The sequence below is a fragment of the Micropterus salmoides genome, unplaced genomic scaffold (genome assembly GCF_014851395.1).
Source record: "Micropterus salmoides isolate LMB-PRFRI ecotype aquatic unplaced genomic scaffold, ASM1485139v1 Ms_hic_scaffold_11, whole genome shotgun sequence".
NCBI lineage: Eukaryota > Metazoa > Chordata > Actinopteri > Centrarchiformes > Centrarchidae > Micropterus > Micropterus salmoides.
In genome coordinates this window covers 20092-40218 of record NW_024040152.1, presented here as the reverse complement: position 1 = coordinate 40218, position 20127 = coordinate 20092, and the positions used below count along the sequence as shown (strand labels likewise).

At 41.5% G+C, this 20127-nt stretch overlaps 1 protein-coding gene and 1 long non-coding RNA gene across 2 annotated transcripts in view; one reads left to right on the top strand and one right to left on the bottom strand.

The window, feature by feature from the left end:
- Positions 1 to 3138: 3138 nt before the first annotated feature.
- Positions 3139 to 20127, bottom strand: part of LOC119896884 (prolactin regulatory element-binding protein-like) — a gene marked incomplete at its 5' end in the record, with an annotated part of 36403 nt that continues 19414 nt past the window's right edge. Inside the window, 3 exon segments of the mRNA XM_038710296.1 lie at positions 3139 to 7607; positions 7703 to 7862; positions 7959 to 8031. Of these exon segments, the coding sequence (XP_038566224.1) occupies positions 7513 to 7607; positions 7703 to 7862; positions 7959 to 8031 (328 nt within the window).
- LOC119896885 lies at positions 13976 to 14734 on the top strand. The gene is made up of 4 exons (XR_005443312.1): positions 13976 to 14240; positions 14328 to 14378; positions 14473 to 14556; positions 14666 to 14734. It is a non-coding gene; the product is annotated as an uncharacterized LOC119896885 (long non-coding RNA).

Sequence of the window (20127 nt, the reverse complement as noted above, 5' to 3'; positions counted from 1 at the left end):
ATGGCGTGTGGTAGCTCGTTCCACCATCGTGGTGTCACAGATGCGAACAGCCGGGACTGGGATTGCTTTGTGTGAAGGGATGGCAGAGCCAGGCAGTGTTTGTTGGAGGAGCGTAGTGGCTGAGAGGGAACATAAACTTGTATTATGGAGATTAGGTAGGGTGCAGACCCAGTAGTCACTCTGTATGCAAGCATTAGTGACTTGAACCTGATTCTGGAGGCCAGGGGTAGGTCACAAAGCAATGGAGTGACATACGTCCTTTTGGGCTGATCAAAAACCAGACGCGCTGCTGTGTTCTGAACCATTTGTAGGGGTTTCACCACACAAGCTAGGAGGGCATTGCGGTAGTCGAGGCGAGAGGTAACCATGGCCTGTACCAGAAGCTGGGTGGCATATTGAGTGAGGTAGGGCCTGATTTTTCTGATGTTGTATAGAGCAAGGTTGTACGACTGAGAGATGGCAGCAATATGGTCTGAAAAGGACAGCTGGTCATCCATCATGACACCCAAGTTTCTCACCACCCTTGTTGGAGTGATGGTTGAGGAGCCAATTTGTAGTTTGATGTTATGGTGGATAGATTGCCTAGCTGGAATGACCAAGGGTTCAGTCTTAGAGAGGTTTAGTTGAAGGTGGCAAGCCTTCATCCATGCAGATATGTCCGAGAGACAGTCCGTGATCCGCGCCGAGACGGTGGGATCGCCTGGCGTGAAGGATAGGTAGAGTTGTGTATCGTCTGCTTAGCAATGATAAGAGAAGCCGTGTGAGCAAATGATCGGCCCCAGTGAGGTGGTGTAAATTGAGAAGAGAAGGGGCCCTAGCACTGAGCCTTGGGGTACCCCTGTGGAGAGGCAGTGGGAAGAGGATAATTGTCCTTGCCACAAAACATTGTAGGAATGCCCCAAGAGATAGGATTCGAACCACAGGAGTGCTTTACCCGAGATGCCCATTGCTGTGAGTGCAAATAGGAGGATCATGTGATTGACTGTGTCAAAGGCAGCTGATAGGTCAAGCAGGATAAGAACCGAGGATTGGGCTGCAGCTTTAGCTGACCTTAGGGCTTCTGTTACAAACAGAAGAGCTGTTTCAGTAGAGTGGCCACTCTTAAAACAAGACTGATATGGATCTAGGAGGTTGTTCCGTGAGAGGAATTCTGAGACCTGTTTGAAGACTGCCCGTTTGATAGTTTTGGATAAAAATGGTAGAAGAGAAACTGGCTGATAGTTCTCAACTTGAGTTGGGTCGAGTGAGGGCTTTTTAAGCAAGGGTGTAACCTGAGCCCTTTTGAAAGTGGTCAGGAAGGTTCCTGAAGCCAGAGAAGTATTTATCACATGAGTGATTGCCGGGACCACAGTAGGAGATATGGCTTGGAGGAGATTCATAGGAATTGGGTCCAGTGGGCATGTAGTGGGACGGCTATGGGTCAGGTGTTCTGTTACTTCGTTCTCCGTGAGAGGAGTAAACAAGGAGAGTGAAGTGCCATTGTGGAATTGAATAGTTGATTTTGAGAGATTTAGAGAATTGGCTAGTTATAGCCGCCACTTTGCCAGTGGAGAAGGCAGCAAGGGTATCAGCAGACAGGTTTGTGGGTGGAGGAGGTGCAGGAGGATTTAGTAGCGTTTTAAAAGTGGAAAATAATGTCCTTGAGTCAGTAGCACTGCTTATTCTGTCATTATAGAACGCAGTTTTGGCAGCACTGGTGCTTGTTGAGGAGGAGGATAGGGGCAGTTGGTAGCCCTTAAGGTCGGCAGGGTCTTTGGTTTTTCACCATTTTCTTTCAGTGGCTCTGAGATCAGTACGGAGCCCACAGATGGTATCAGTTAGCCATGGGTGGGACTGGTTCGGGCGGGCAGGCTTGGTGGATAGAGGACTATCCAGGCACGAACTAAGTGTAGAGCAAAGAGATTGTGCGGCGTCATTGACCTTGAGTCAGGAAAATGTGTTGAGGGAAGGTAGAGTGGATGCTACCACTGAAGTGACTGGGAGACAGGTTATGGAGGTTGCAGCGGTTTGAGACCAACGGTGCTGGAACAATGGGCTGTTTCTGTAGGCAGACTGTGAAATGAATGAAGAAGTGATCAGACGTGTAGAGAAGTGAGAGTTAGGCACTTGGTGGGACAGTTTTGGACAAGAACAAGGTCAAGCACCTTGCCAGCTTTGTGGGTCGGGGGGGCTGAGAACCCGAGTTAGATCAAAGGACTGAATAAGAGACAGGAAGTCTGTTGAGTATGATTTGTCCAAGTTAATGTTCATGTCACTGAGGACAAGTAATGGACAGTCATGATCTGGGATTGAAGACAGCAGTGTGTCTAGCTCGTCCACAAAGTTACCCACTTGTCCCGTGGACGGCAGATGACAATCACAGAGACCTTTACCGAAGCGGACACCAAGACAGCATGATATTCGAAGGAGGCATATTGATTCGGGGGTAACAGTTGAGCAAATTTCCATTTGTTGGAAATTAAGAACCCAGTCCCAGACGGTCGGGGGGTGTGGGTGAAAGAGTAATTGTTGGACAACGCAGCAGGGGTAGCGGTGTTTTCTGGTTTGATCCAGGTCTCAGTGAGCGTCAGTAGCCCAAGAGATAATGCGTTAGCATAAGTAGTGATAAAGTCAGCTTTGTTGACTGCAGACTGGCAGTTCCATGATCCAACAGAGAAGTAAACAGATGCGGGCGGTGTCTGTTTTAAAGGCTTGAGGAATGCCTTATTTCTGTGCCTAAAGGCACGATATCTCTTGCGTACACTGGAGACAAGAGGAATAGTATGGTAGCACATGGCCTGAGTGTAGTTGTAGCCGTCAGCTTTAGGTGAGTAGAAGTGCTTAAGGAAAGACGCTGCTCTTGTATGTGGCCTTGCTCGGTGGACTCGCTAGCTAGGACTAGCTGGTCTTTACCCAAGTAGGTCTTCACACAAGGAGCCGACGCTTCAGTAATAGGTTTCAGTGAAGTAGTGTGAGTCTAATTGCATACTGGTGTGGTGCATTCAGACTGATTACACCCAGCTGAGATCGCCCTCCGGATTACCCTCTTGAGTAGTGATGTCGCTGGCTGGAGGGAGACACACACACGCAAGACGGGATGACCCAGGTACTAATTTGGATTCCCTCATTTGAAAAGAAATTAAACCAAAGGCATTCCTCTTGTGTTTAAACATTTATTTACGCTATACAAACAGCCCACTCACTTAACGAGACTGCCAAAGAGTTAAAAGGAATATGACTTGTTGTAAACGACAGAAGCGGCACACTGAAAGATTTACTTAATAAATACTGTTATATTATTATATTATCCATAATGTGTTTTTACAAGCTGCGCATCACATCCACATGCTGGCGTACAGCGTTTGGCTCAATAAGGCAACAAACATGTGATAACAATAGGCACATTGAAAACGGCATCAATTTAACTGTAATTTGTCCTCCTGTTCACCTTATTTATGAGAAGAAATTGCACTGCATGCAAGTATTAATGAATATGATCTGGTTCTTTTTGTGTGCGCTGCAAATGATCTTAAATGATGTTTTTTTTTGCGCACTTCAGGAAAAATTTGTGAAACGGGTGTTTTATTCAAGAAGGCTTTAAGCCTATAATACTCAGAGGTAATATTTCAATTTGTTTTAGGCCTATTCATTCATAACTGTTTCATCCTTCTGCCATGATAGTCGCCATTTCGTTTTTGTGCGTACGCAGGTTCAGATTTTACTTACAAAACTCCACATTCTCCTATCAAGTTTGTTTTTTATAGATCACAACCTTTGCTTGGGAAGTGGCGTATGCACATTTCCAGCCCTGTTTTGTACGTATCACTGTTTATAAATGAGATCTCTTTCTATTTATTTATTTTTTTCAGGTTTGTGTCACATATTAGACAAAATGTCCACACAAAAGTCACAAATGTAACGTGAGCCACAAATTAACAGGAAGTGATCGCCAAATGTGTAAAAACTATTTTGTGTGTAAATAACACTTTGCATGTGAAATTACAATGTGTGTACAGAGTAAATTGTACATATTTGCAAACTGCACTGTATTTCTGCGGATATGATCCGCAGTACACATTGGAAAAAAATTCACAAATGCGTAAAATGGAAGTTATAAATGTAACATGACCCGCAAATTGACAGGAAGCAATCTGCAAATGTGCAAAAATGTTTGTGGATCTGATTTTACACATCACAAATGTAAAAATACATATCTGTGGATAGTGAAATATTGGTGCATCATATGCACATTTGTGGATTGTTGTCTGTGGGTTGCAAATATTAAATTCCAATAGAATCTTCCATATTCTACCTTCAGTGAGATGGGTGAGGCCTGTCTGCTGTTTCTGTCACTGACTGTGGAGCCTCTTTTAGTGCCTCTTTTATGTTGCACAGTGGGACAGAGGTGGACTGGTCATAGTGGGACACAGAGACTGAGCAGATTGTAGTTCTGCGACTCCTGTGTAACAGCTTTGTATGAAAAAAATGTTTTCTCTTACACTGACTCTTACATATATATAGGCCTTCATTTCAGCCTCTGTATGAAACAAGCTGTAGATGCTCCTGTCTCTTTAAGGCTACCCCTCATAAAGCCCACTGTCTTCTGATTGGCCAAGACCTGAAGCATGTTACCAAGCTGTTGTTGTCGCACGGTGGTAACGGCAGACTGAGCGTTGCTGTGCTGTTGCTGTGGGGGCAAATGACGGTATTACGTAGAAAGGTAGAAAAAGCAGTTAAAAACAGAGCATTCAGAACAGGAGGAAATTTGAGGTTTTTGCTCACAGGGATTTCTTTTAAATACTTTAACCTCGTTATTTGAAGCTTTGGCCAACATTGTAACATAGTAGGTAAGTCATAAAATCAGAAAAAGAATCTACAAAAAGCCTGAAAAGCCGCTGTTAGATTAAACTAATGGAGAGTTGTTGCTATGGAAACGATACGCTGTCTGGTCTTGTAGTTGCAGCGGTGTAAACTGGCAGGTTTTAGAACGTTGCAGACCAGTGTTCTGTCGATTTATGCTACCTATCAAGGTGTACTACTTTGCCGTTTTGTGTATGTGGTTGGGGTAGGGTTAGGGTTAGACGCTATCAACTTGCATTAAGTAAGCATTTTTTGAAAAGGAAGCATGAATCGTCAGAACACTGGCACATTGCAGGGAGTGGCAAGTTTCAAAATGTCTCGTTGCAAATCTTTAGTGTGAACTGGCACAAGGTTTGTTTCTGCCATCCACAGCATTACTGCTGCACTGGCACCAGAAGCTACTACTATGCACTACGCACTTTGAGTCCATGACAAATTTCCCTTAGGGGACAATAAAGTATATTCTATTCTACTGCTTCCTCTATTTTCCCAAACTACAGGGGCAGGCCGAGGGTCATAATTTTAGAATGTGCATGTGTAAATCGTGCGTCAAAAAAGGAATTTGCGTTAACTTGTTACTATCGTGTTAGCTTTGAAAGCCCTAAATAAAAGCCTTGGTTCTAACTGATTCGCCCAGGTGACTTTTTTGAATACAAAGATTCTTAAAAAGCTTAAATGAAAAGGTCTGAGGGCCCAATTTGTTAGCCCAATAAGGTCCATTATAATCACAGACAATGGGAGGAAATGATTGCAGCACATATTTCCTCTCCAACTGAGATAGTGGTAAAACCTTAGGTAGAAACAATTTCATTGGGTAAGGATGAAGTAGGATTATGTGATACTGATGTAATTGTTTTCCAAAATGTTGTTGGTTTCCTTTACTTTCAGATTTTTCACAGTGACACACTGCTGACGAAAATATTGCCAATTAGTGGATGATTTAGTTATTCACGCTTTGTGCCAGGGAGCATCCATTTCACATTTCAGCAACAAAACCAAGGATTGTTCCTGTTAAGGACTCAAAATTTTTTTAATTTAAGACCAGGCATGCATTAGGAATTGCCATGGCAAACCCAATATCACTGTAGAAGAAATCAAACAGAAATGCTTGTTCTGAAAAGTGTTTTAAATTCCTTTTGACAGTGAAGTGGTTTGGATCTCTGTAATTCTGTAGAAATACATTATCTAGTTTTACTGCAAATTTGGGTAACATTTCATTTAAACCAGGCACATCTGAAGTAGGTCAAAAAAAGGTCTTGAAGAGTTCATATAGAGAATTTACATTCACGAGCTTTGAGCAAAATCACAGTAAAGTATAACATTTCAAGGAAATGCGTCTTTCCTCTCCTGTTAAACAAAATACATATAATAACAATATTATTGATTTTTAAAAAAAATGTAGAGTCTCAAGTTACTCCTATTTATTTATTGCGTGTTCGCCAAAATAGAAAATAGAGTTTTGGAATAAGGGTATTAAAATGATCTCATCAAATTCAAAGGTTTTTTGTATTTGGTTTATGTCAATGTTAGACAAGATTTTTTAAACATTTTAATTATTCATGTGTCTCACAGAGTCAACATCGTCTAAAATTGAATTGAATTGAAAGTGTATGTAAACGTGTCTCTGCTGTTCCAAATGGCCAAAAAAACAAAACAGTTATTGTCGCTGTAAAGTTTGCAGACCAGAGACTTGGTCAGGATAATGAACCATAACAAGACCAAAATTGTTTTTTTTAAAGTTACCTTTCTTATTCATATTTTATTTCTTCTATAATTTCCCCAAGTTAGTTGCAATAAAATGGGTATCATATCTGCTGGGCAACATATCTGCAGTCAGAATGTTTACATTAAATTAAAGGAAATATCCAGCTTTCACTCTAGTAAAAATAACATCGTCATTTCGTGTCATTTACACAAACTTCCTGCCTTATAGCAACTTCGTTAGTACTTTCCCACATCTGGTTCTTTGGAATAATATCAGTTGATTCTTCATTTGTAGGTTGCAACTTTCTGCTGAAATGTTTACTTGACACTGGGCAACCCTGTCAAAGTCTAAATATTTAGCAGTATGTTTAAATTCAAAAATCCAATGTACTAAGACTAGCAGATATTTTATCATGCTATTTTATCTTCACCGGCAGCCCTTTACCAGAGGACTGTAAACTGTCTGGTCTCTGCTGCCCACTAGTGGATCAAATGTAAAAATAAAAGCCCTAGAAGTAGTTTTTCAAAGAGAATGGCTAATTCAAAGTGTCTAGGTGTAAACAACAAAACTAAATCAGACACTTTCTGTGTCAGTCATTTATAGATGTTTTTTACATATGTCAATATAAAGATAAGATCCCACCCTTTAACATTCACAAACCTGAGCCACTCCAAAAAATGTTATGTTAATTGATAGAGATGAAAGCAAATAAAATCCCAGTCTGTCCTGGTTTGACTAAACTGGGTTTACAGGTCTGAGAAGAACAACCCTGAGTAAGAGCTGACGGGGAACAATGTCAGGGCGCCATAAAAGCTGGAATAGCCTTCATAGGCTCAGCTGGGGGTTGTGATGCAGTACAAGGTTTGGATGTTGGATTGAGGAATGCTGATGTTGACAGCGGCAAAGTAAGGCAAATGAAGATGTGTCCGAGCTCCGTCAACTCTGACATGCGACAACGCTTGCATGATTTAAATAAATCCTGGAAAGAGGTACTGCAGAAGGAGGACTCCTCCCACCACCATGAGCCCACAGAAGAACAGCACCAGCCAAATAGGAAAGGATCCTGGAAGAAATGCAAAATAAAGGCACAAAATATAAGGTGAGAAAGTCTGAGGTTATTATGTTAGTATTTTCATTGGATGATGATGCAGGACTTACTTCGTTTGCTGACAGCATGGACTTGACAGCGGCTGTCCACAGCTACACTCAACATGGCGGTTTCATTAGTCCCTTTGATATTTTTGCCTTTCAGAGTGTCAGGCAGGAAGGCTAGGTCTGTTACAACAATGCCATGGGACTCCTGTACATAATACAGCTTCTACAAACACAAAGAGTAAGACCAAGTTATCATACAGCAGGCTGCTAGATTGATTTATGTACCTGTTAGTTTGAGATGTGTCCAGATGGCCTTTACCTGTAGGGAGAAAGCGATGTAGATTGCCACTGATCCTGTCACAGTTCCAAGGCCAAGAAATGTTCCAGAGTCACTGTCAAGGACAAGGTTTAAGTTAACATCACAATGCTGATTAACCTTTACAAACAAAATGAGGTTACCTCTAGTCATTAGTACCTCCAGCTTCTGTAAGTTTACTGACTGTGTTGCCCTTAAAGGCATAATGTTAAGAATGTTTTTATTTTGAAAGACATTTGATACGGGATATGCTCTAGGACAGGGGTTCTTAACCTTTCTGGCAGTCTGACCCCTTTCTGAAGTTGAAAATATTTCGCGACCCTAACATTCACATCTGTAGTCTGTCTAGTTATTTTTGCCAAGGTGACGAGCCCGGCCCGAAGTTAACTTCCGTTCTGTTTGTTTATTACTGGGTTTGTGTTTACTGGCTAATATGGTGAGTGATATCCAGTACAGTGTTTCCCATGCATTTATTTGTGGCGCCTTAGCGGCAAACTTCCGGTCTCCCGCCTGAAGCCAATATGGAAGCATCTGAAACTGCAATTCATCAAGTGGCCACTTGAGGCTGGCTGCAGAAGGGAGTCCATCTCCACTAACCCCAATATTAAAATGCCCAACTTTACAGCAGAATCAAACATGTTTACAGCCTGGTTCAAAAAATGGTTTTAGTGCAAATCGCTAATTTTAGTATTTTGTGTTTAATAAAAAAATGCTCTTGTCTGATGAGACAATACAAACGTTGTCTTATTGAATCGTATTCATCTTATATGAAAATCTTCAGCCAAAAGGCTATTTAGCCTACATTAAACAACAGAATAACAGAACATTGACACAACGGGATACACAGGGGGATTAAGCTATGTAACAAGCAACAAAAGCATTAAGGAAAAATAGTTAGCCTAAGTCTTTATATACTTCAATATAATGTATGATTTATATTGAAATGTTGTGTTTGTAAATGTAACATTTTTAATATAGGCTAAGATTAAGAGGTTCAAATATATAGGCTTTTTTTTTAAGAATAAAAATCTTTTCATAAAAGAATATAATATTTATTTTTAATAAATATATAAAATCATGTTCTTAAAGAAATATTCGACAGGAACACAACCACAAAATGAATGACAAATTCTTTCAGTTTCGTTATTGTAAAAAACACTATTTTCCTCAACATCAATCCTGAATCTTAATACAATTGTTATTTATTTGATACGCATATTATAGCAGTGAGTGCAGCGGTAGCGTCAGATCCTATTTACACTGTGGGGAGAGGGTAGTTAGACAGAAAGTTGTCGCTGTATTTAAACCCTACGCGGGTTAGGGAGCTGGATTTGGCTGTGATGGTGACTCCGTTCAGAGTTCACTCCGTCTTGGAGTGGAAATGGCGAGGGTCTAGTTTCGGAAAGGCCCCTAGCACTCAGTCCGCCATCTGTTAGCTAGTGATGGGCAAAGCGAGGCTTTGTGAAACATTGAAACGTTTGAAGCAATTGTGCTGGAATTGTGTCGAGGCTTCGAAACACTTCGACACCCGTTTCCACGGTGACACCTATTGGTCACTTTTGATATCGACACATCTTGGTAGGGGTTTCATTGAAACAATGACTGACCAGCATTTACAATTCTAAACATCTTCTCAATACATGACCAACAGGATTTCAGAGAAATCACCATGCAACAAACAAAAAAATGCTTTCAGATTGTCAGAGACAGCAGATGGGGATTGCAATAAAAATCTTTTTAATAAAACACATCTGTGTGTTGTTTCAGAAGTAATCACTCATTTAGCTGACGCTTTTCTCAAAAGCAAAACACAATTGCTGTGTCAGAGGGCGCACCTTGAGAGCAACTAGGGGTTAAGTGTCTTGTTCAGGGACACATGTATCACAGTGGGAATCGAACCCACATCTCTCACACTAAAGGCATTTGTCTTAACCACTACCCTATCTATTTTCACAATCGAAATACTTTATTGATCTACGAGGGTAAATTCTTTGTTGCAGATACTCGCAAGTCCTAAACAGAATAGAAACAAAGTTGAAGTTAGTGAATAGAGAATATAATAAAGCATACAAATCTAAGAATATAGTAATAAATGTGGAAATCTACAGTATTACACATTAGCTTATTAACAGATGTGTAATGATAATTAGCAGAAAAGATATAAGCCCTAGTGTAATAATAATTAATAATAGTGCTGGCAGTGAGGTATAATGGATTAAAAATCTGTAACTGAGTAAAGTTGAAGTTGTTTCAAGAATGATAAATGAAAAATGGAACAATGTCTCACATTTGTTATATGTCAAGAATTTTTATATTTTATTAAATTTATTATTTATTTAGTCGTTTTTTTTTCATAATTGACATACCCAGCCTTGGAAAAATTTAAAAAAGTCACATGGAACATTTGTTGCTGGCAAAAAGTATTTTGTGGCCCACAGGTGCGAATATACTACAGCAGGTCGCTCCAATAAATCAAATGATTGTGTGTCCTTGGAACAAATCTGTCAAATGAGTTAGAGGCTGATGTGCAGTTTGTTCAAAACACTGTGAATCAAGCGTAGAAGCAGCAAGTGTGCCACCTTTCGAAACAGGGGTGAAACGCACCGAAGCCTTCACTGTGGTCACGTGACATTGACGTTTTGAATCACGCTTTGAAGCAGTTTTTCGAAACTCGTCAAAGCGTCGACACGTCAGTATCGAGCGTCCCATCCCTACTGGTAACAAAACAGGCACAGGTTCCAGCCTCCACCGTACAGCACCGGGGGTTTATAAGCTACCTCTGCTAACGGAAAGTAGCATACAGCATTAGCTCCTTAGCATGAGCTAACTCGGTCACGTCGAGCTAAAATTAAAAATTAATTATTTAAAAATAAAATGTGATTTTCTGGATTTTTGTTTTAAAGTCCGTCTCTCACAGTTGAAGTGTACCTATGATAAAAATTATAGACCTCTACATGCTTTGTAAGTAGGAAAACCTGCAAAATCAGCAGTGTATTGTTCTCCCCACTGTGTGTGTGTGTGTGTGTGTGTGTGTATATATTCACATAAGAAAACCCATGCAGCTAAAAAATGGAGATGTTGGTCCTCTGTTTTGTTGCAGTATTCACCTATCTGTGTAAGATGATGTTGACAGCCACAGTAAACAGCAAGAAAAGCTTAACTGCGACTCAAGTCATCATTTTGCATACAGGAGTTTAGCTAGTTAGATAGCAACAGCTCTTAGCGAAGAAAACATACTGACAACACCACCCTCACTAGGCTCATCTCTGGTGGGGATTGTAGCATGGATAAATTAGTTATGAATTTTAATAAATTTATGAGAATTAATACCCAATTGTTAATTTCTCGTTTCGGGGCACCACCGGAGTTGTTATAATCCTAGAGTCTCCAGACCTCTAGGTAGCTTTTAATAATTATACAATTATTACTAGTGATCAGTTAGTTAATAATCGCTAAAGTATCTTAAATCAATCAAGCTGTCTCATATCTAAAGGGTCAATTCTCTTGGCCGGGACGTGGAAATAGGCAACACACACAGTTTCTTGATTACAGTGAATTTATTAACTAACGTTAACTAAAGCGATATAAACCGGTGGTTAAATACAGGGAAAATAAACAATGGCTGAACAATGAGAAATGGAGGTTCGATTGTGGGAAGCATTTGACTCATACGGCAGAGGAGAACTAATGAAAGTAAGCTATGAGTTTAGGAGTTAACAGGGAAATATTAACATTACCGGACATCCCTGACCACAGAATGTTTGTTAGGTCTTACGGCTTGTCGACGGCCTGCTTTGGCCTGTTGCACGGGTCCCACGCTAGCTGCCCGATCCTGGCTTTTTGCTAGGGATTCTCCAGGGTTTTCCGTGTCTGACTGAAGAAAAAAAACGGAAGGGTGGCTGTCCTCCGTCTGGCAATTCGGCTGTTTTCAGGTTTCCTTCGTTGCCGCTGGCGAGACCACGTGGCTTGGTCTGACCTCGGTGAAGATGGCTCGACGAACAAGCTTAAAAAGGTCGTTCCTGAATTAGTCCAGTATTACTTAACGGACTGATAACTTTAACAAAACAAAAGAAAGAAAGAAAATAAAACAAACTGAGGGGCAGATTGATGTCACGGCACTTCGCGTGTGCAGCTTCAAGCGAACTCTGGTCGAACTCTTAGTGCGTTGCCTGGAGAGGCACGCCAGACGCGTGCCAAAGCGTCCAGAGAGCTGAGGGGAGGAGAGGAGCCAGAGAGAGAGAGAGAGCGAGCGACATCGCGTGTCGCGTTTTTGTTGTCTGGGGTGTGGTTCCCCCAGGGGGCAGTCCTTTGTTCCCGAGGGAGCATTTCCGGTTTCCCGAGGGACTGCCTTTCTAAACTTTAAATGTCTAAATAAAATATCCATTTGCGCGTATTATAATCAGATATTTTCCACAATCAAACCTTAATGGTCAAACGGTTGTACCGTTCTAAGTTAAGCATTTGGTAACAGGAAAACGATTGTCACATTATTGGTCAGGATAAGTGGGTGACATTTAAACATTAACGGCATTTACGACGATGGTATGTAATACTTATTTCGTCCACTTGGGAAAGCTCAGGTTACATGAGGAAAGCTTAGATTAACCCAAAACAATATTTCCTTAGGAAATGGGGAATTCAGCCTTAAATTCAAGCTGGATAATTAATAGAGTATAGTATGACATTTCTTTATCATCATTTCTAAAGGAATTTTGTGAGAAAGTATTGTGAACAAGCATTGGTTACACATTAGATGAAGGAGTGTCCTTAATCTTGCTGAAAATGAAAACACTGCAAAAGTAACTTAAGAGAGAAGTATCAAATACATTCCATCAAACTCATTTTTGACAGCTATTTCCAGTCCCGCCCCCACACCGGATGTCTGTATGTAACTGATAAGAGGAGGTGCATCCTGTCCCGCCCCAACCGGAAATATGTCTGTATGTAACTGATAAGAGGGGGTTCATCCTGTCCCACCCCAGCCGGAAATATGTCTGTATGTAACTGATAAGAGGGTTGCGTACATCCTTCCATTGTGTGTGTTTTTCATTGATTTAAAGACTTTATTAAGTAATACAACTTGAATGAATTAACTAGGAGGTGTTTGTGACAATAAATTTATCATTAAAAAAGTATAGCAGTGAGTTATAAGTAAAAGGAGGAATCTCCGGGGCCAGCAAAGGATCAGTAGGAGGTTTCTTTGGAATCAAGTCAGTCAAGTCAGTCTATTATTAAACAAGTGAAGAATAAATTGAAATAATGACAGCAAAGCAGTAAAATGGTATAACGGTGAGTAAAAATTAAGCAGCATTATAAATTACCTTCAACAGCATGCAGCAAAATAAGAGTGAGTTCCAAAATTAAACTTTGTAAAATCTTTGCTAAAGCTTTGTGTGACAAACTTACCATCATTAAAGAACTAAAGAATAAGATGAAATAATTACAGTAAAATAGTATAACAGTGAGTTAAAATTAAACAGCATTTTTTAATTACCTTCAAAATCTTTGCTAAAGCTTTGTGTGACAAACTTACCATCAGTAAACAAGTGAAGAATAAATTGAAATAATGACAGTAAAGCAGTAAAATGGTATAACTGTGAGTAAAAATTAAACAGCATTACAAATTACCTTCAACAGCATGCAGCAAAATAAGAGAGTGTTCCAAATTACTTTGCTATTGCTTTGTCTTACAAACTTGCCATCATTATCACTCCAAAGCTGTAGCCTAGTCTTAAACTTGTGAGTCTTAAAACTTTAATCCTTCTAGAGTCTGTGTCTCCTCTTCTCTGTCCTCTCTCATTCTGGTGTAGCATAGGCTGTGGGGTGAATTGAGGAATGTGCTCCACCCCCTCCCACCCCGCACCTCCCTCTGTTTTCTCAACGAGTCGTGTTGGGGAGTCGTGGAACACCTCCCTCTGTTTTCTCAATTAGGCGTGTTGTGTGTTTAGCTGCCATCCTCAGGTAATCTTGTAGACCAGTTATTAACTTTGGTTATCTATAACCCAGACTCCGGATGTTAAAAAAACGGTCTGGTTTTAGCAGACAGAGTTCGTGAGTTCGTTTTCGAAACAGGAAGCTATTTTTATCAGCCGGAGCCAAGAGTTTAAATAATAATCTGGTTGTACCAGAAGTAAGGGCCCCCAACCCGACATGCAGAGCAGCACTCGTGTGTTTGTTTGTTTCTTTTTTTTTTTTTTTCTTCTTCTATAAGTACCCTACCAGAAATCCTGAGGTCTTCACACTAGTGACCTGAAACCAGAGCGATGACCCTTCAAAGAGAACACGGTACGCATTCAGCCTTTCCTCCGTAACTTAAGAAATAGCAAAAATCGACACTTTGTATTTTCATTCCTGCGTGTTTTCAATTAACAGTTTTTGACTTGATCGACAATGGGCTTCATTCAACCGAATATCAACTTGAAGGTAAGAGGGCCTTCTATGTACTAGAGTGAAATAGAAATGTTCTAAATTTTAAAGTGTACTATCCTGATGTGTATTTTGTATATTGTTTTTACAGATTTGTACTCAGGCGAGGAAATAGGTTCTACAAGGGAGAATGGCATTCCATCAGCGCAGGTTGTAGATCTCACAGGAGAAGTCGGTAAGTAAGGTTACCTTAACTTTTAATCAGTGTGTAGGTTTTATTTATTTATTTACAAACTTTTACGCAGATGTGGTAACAGTACTCTTTTCTTTCATTACACCCACAGATGGTGCGAGCGATTGTGAACGGTACTTTATGCAGGGTCTCTCCCCTACCTTTTACGAGGAGAACGGTCCGGTTCCGGAATCGGATCAGCCCTTGGCTTCGGTACCGCAAGCATACATAACACCGGGCTCCCCGGAACACGATGAGCCGGATTTGTCCCCGGAATCACCCGTCGATGATGTAGAGCGCTCCAGTCAGGCCGCAGATGGGAGGTCACGTAACGGATCACCGGTAGAAGCGCGGGGACTGACAGCGGAGGAAATCATTCATCCGGACCCAGCAGAACCGTGTACGCCGCTGAATCAGGCTGAGCCTATACCGAACAACGGACCTCGGAAAAGGGAACACCGTAGAAGGCTCATTTCAACCAGCAGTAGCAGTAGCAGTAGTAGGAGCAGCAGTAAGTAAATTGTTATAACGCTCTAAAACCATTAACCTAGAAAATATGCAGTCATAAAAAAAGTATAGCCTATATACACAGTTTCCCGTGATACCATGTTGCTGATTATTAGGCTATACAATTAATGAGTTAAAAGTATTCCACACTATTTTCTCAAATACAACAGCATGTCAAATGTTCTATGCAGAAAGTAGTCTTATGAGTTAACCTGACTCTAAAAGCTATTTTGCTTCTTTTTCATAAAGTAGGCTATTACTGTGGTGTTTGTTCGTTTGTTTTGCACTTCTACAGTGTTTTGGTACTGATGTCTGACATTCAGGGTATTTAGTTAAAAAACTAGTTTGCTTGTTTGCTACAAAGTATTAATGTAGTGATTTGTAGGGGTGATGCCTGACTTTCTGTATTAAAATACACAAAAGAGGTTAAAGTGTCTTTGTTTTTGTGTCCCTCCAGCAAACAGACCCCGACGATCCGTGAGAGGCTGTCAGAATTGCTGTCGGACTGCCCATGAACAACTAGTTCTAATGAGTAATGCTTTCCGACTAATGGGTGAAATGCTGGCTGTCTACAGTGAACATAATTAGTAAGGTGATTTATCTGAATTTGTTTTAAATGATTTTTTTTTGTTTGTTTCATTGGGTAATTGTTTTTATTGTTGATTTTCACTTGCAATAGTTAGATAAACGTGTTTATCGTGTTTTTTATAGTGTCTGTTTTAAGGTTTAAGTGTGTTTTGATTTTATGATAATGGATGAAAACAAACCGTTAGGGCTTAGGCAGAGTTTATCAGACGAGGTAGATCAACATTATCAGAATGAGTCAAACTTTCAAAATGGTATAACTGAAAATAGTGTAATTGAAAACGAGACCTCCTCCAGTCAGTTCTTAGATCCGTTACACGCTATAAATCAAGCTCTCGTTGATCTGGAACGCTTAGAAAATGAAATACCAACTGCTTTATTAGATGAAATCAACCAAATGAATGAACCCTTTCACCAAAACAACATCCCCTCTTTACCCGAACCCGAGCATATTCCTGTCTTAAACTCATCTGTGTCTCCAGACCTCTTGATTCAAATACAAAATGCTCTCTCCGAGCTTGAAAATAATGCAATCCCTGCCTTAAACCCCTCTACATCCTCGACCTATCAGACCCCCATTAACTCCCCCCTCACGGAGCAGGTAGCCAACACTCCTCCCTTGCAACAGCAAGGGGGCAGCGTGTCTCAAAATAATGACCCTGTGGCACCTCAAGCAAGAGTCATATCACGACATAGATTCTGTAATTATGAAATACGTCAGGTGTTGCGCTTTCCTTCTCCAACCAATGCAGAGGGTGTAGTGGATTATGCTCAGTTTTACAATGGTACACTGGAGCAGGTAGATGTGATTTTACAACAAGCCTTGTCACACAGGAGACCCCAAGATGTGGTGCAGTTGGAGCTAAGAGGTGAAAATCTCCGTAATAATGTATCAGTTATCTTACAGGATGGGTAAACAGGCGCGGGTAAAAGAGCAATGGTGGATAAAATGTTACAATGCGAAATCTTTAAAAAAAAACAGCGCTTTCTGTACATTGTAGAAAACGAGGGGAATCAGTTGTGTTTCGCCGTCTGTCTGGCTCATCTTCTACATCCCCTCCTCAACGATAGACAGGCTCTTGAATGCGGCAGAGAGATTCAAAACAAAGTGGGAATGGATGAACAGACACCTGTAGCCTTAAGCGACATCACGCGATTTGAACGTGCTTTGGACTGCAAAATTGTAGTGTTTTATAGAGGAGACGACGATAGGGCCCTCTGTAAATTCATGACCAAAAGCCCAAGACAGAGTAAAACCCTATTTTTGTTTCTCTTTCAGAAACACTACTATGGTATAAAAAATCTAAAGGCCTTTCTGGGTTCCCCATATCTGTGTGAGTACTGTTACACAGGGTACAACGGTGTGCTGAGTCACCGATGCCCTGCTCATTGTTCCGTTTGCTTTGACCCTACCTGTAATCAGAAGGGGTTCCAGCCTATTGTGTGTAAAGAGTGTAACAGGACATGTCGTTCAGAATTCTGTCTGACAAAGCACAAAGAGCCTACAGAGAGGCCCAGAGCCAAAAAATTAGCCAGCACGTGCTCGTTGTACAAAAAATGTAACAAATGTGCACAGCTTTACTACACAGCGATGAGTGGTGAAGGTAAACCACACACATGTCCTGCGGTGAAGTGTAAAATCTGTGGTGAGAAGTTGACCTCTGACGTTACAGATAAGAGCGAGATGCACCAATGCTACATCCAGACACTACCACCTGAAACAAAACACACAGAAAAATTGGTGTTTTATGATTTTGAAACATACGTCAATGAAAATGGCGTTCACATACCCTTTTTGGTGTGTACAAAAACGTTAGATGGCAAAACATGGAGCTCTCAAGGCAGAAATTGTGCCAACGAGTTTCTCACGCATTTCAGACGCCCTCTGTACAAAAATGCTGTGTTTATTGCTCACAATGCTCGAGGTTTTGACTCCTACCTACTCCTCAACGCCATGCTTGAACAAGCATTAAAACCCTCTTTGATTTTGCAAGGTTCAAAAGTCATCTGTATGACAGATCCTGATTTTAATCAAAAATACATTAACTCACTGTCCTTTCTTTCCATGCGTTTAGCCGATATGCCAAAAGCTCTCGGTTTTGATGACAGAATTAAAGGCTATTTTCCCCATAATTTTAGCTCACCTGCCCATTTGACCTACACAGGTCCCTACCCGGAGCCAAAAATGTACGGTACAGAACGCATGACTACGGTACAGCTGAAAGACTTTAACACCTGGTACGAGACGGCGCGCTGCGGTACATTTGATTTCATGAGAGAGGCCCGCCTCTATTGTGAAAACGATGTTGAGATTCTCGCAGAGGGATGCAAGCTGTTCAGAAAACAGTATATTGATGAAACAGCGGTTGACCCTTTTAGCCGCGCGACTATAGCATCTGCATGCATGAAAGTGTTTGTGACCAACTTCCTTCCTCCTAAAAGTTTGGCCATCCCCGATCCCAATAACTACACACGCCAGTTCAAAACGTATTCGAACGCAGGCATACAGTGGCTGCATTGGGTGGCTAGCACCGAAAACATCTTCATTCAACATGCTTTAAATGAGGGGGAAAAACAACTAGGAAAATACTTTGTAGATGGTTTTGCAGAGATCCAAGGTGTGAAATATGTATGGGAGTTTCTGGGATGTTTTTTCCATGGCTGTCCGAGTTGTTTCAAAGCTCATGAGACCAATCCTTTGACCGGCCACCCTTTTGAGGAGATGCATGCGAGGAGCGAGGAGAAATTACGTGAGTTACAGGCCATCCACAATGCTAAAGTGATTGTCATGAGAGAGCACACATGGACCGAGATGAAAAAATCACATCAGGGGTTAAAAGATTTTCTCAAACAGTATAAAGCTCCTCAACCTCTCTCACCCCGCGAAGCTTTGTATGGGGGTCGAACCTGTGCAGTAAAGTTGAGACACACTGCGGGTGCTAATGAAACGGTTGTCCAGATGGGCGTAGATGCGGTTGTGCAGGAAGATGATGGCGTCCTCAACTCCCAATCGGGGCTGGTAGGCGAATTGTAGTGGGTCCAGAAAAGGGCTGACCACGGGCCGCAGCTGATCCAGAACCAGATGATGATGTGGGAGGTCAGTGCCACAGATCTGTAGTCCTTGGAGTCAATGGGACGTGGCGTCTTTGGCACAGGAACGAGGCAAGATGTCTTCCACAGCACAGGGACCCTACGGAGACTCAGGCTCAGGTTGAAGACACGGTGGAGGACTCCACATAGCTGGGGGGCACAGGCTTTGAGCACCCCGGGACGGACACTGCAGGGCCTGCAGCCTTGTTGGAGTAGAGTCTCCTCATCTATTCAATTCAATTCAATTTTATTTATATAGCGCCAAATCACAACAACAGTTATCTTACAGCGCTTTTCATAAAAGAGCAGGTCTAGACCGTACTCTATGATGTTATTTACAGAAGCCCAACAATTCCCACCAAGAGCAAGCACTAGGCGACAGAGGCAAGGAAAAACTTCCTTTTAAGAGGCAGAAACCTCGAGCAGAACCATGGCTCAGGATGGGCGGCCATCTGCCTCCACCGGTTGGGGATGAAGGAGAGAGAGAGAGAGAGGGCAAGAGAGGAACAGAGAGAAAAAGAGAGGGATGGAAGGAGAGAGGGGAGGGAGGCAGCCTACACAATATACACACAGAGGTACAGACAGTAAAGGTGATGTTGCTATAGACTAAATGACTAAATGAAAAATGGTATAGATATGTATAGTAGTGTTAATGATAATAATCGTAATGTTAATGATTATAATAACAATAGGACTAGTAACAATAGTTGTTGTAGCAGAAGGTGTCGAGCAGGAACACGGGGGCATCAGGTGACCCGCAGCCACAGATCCAGACTCCACAGCTCCAGAGCCAGAAACACCTGCAGGAAGTCATAGGAGGAGAGAGGAGAGGGACGAGAAAGCACAAGACTACCGGAAAGGGGAGAAGTTGTGTTAGTAACATGCAATAATGGGAAGAGGTTGCATACAGAGGGAGAGAAAGTAGAGGAGAGAGACGCTCAATGCATCATGGGAAATCCCCTGGCAGTCTAGGCCTATAGCAGCATAACTAAGGGATGATTCAGGACTCAACTGAGCCAGCCCTAACTATAAGCTTTATCAAAGAGGAAAGTCTTAAGCCTACTCTTAAATGTGGAGATGGTGTCTGCCTCCTGAACCCAAACTGGAACCTGGTTCCACAGGAGAGGAGCTTGATAGTAACCCTGCATTCTGGGAGCGCAGTGCTCTGGTGGGGTAGTAAGGTACTATGAGCTCTTTAAGATAAGATGGTGCCTGACCATTAAGAGCTTTGTAGGTAAGAAGAATGATTTTAAATTCTATTCTGGATTTTACTGGAAGCCAATGCAGAGAAGCTAAGATAGGAGAAATGTGATCTCTTTTCCTGGTTCCTGTCAGAACACGTGCTGCAGCATTCTGGATCAGATGAAGAGTCTTAATGGACTTTTTCGAGCA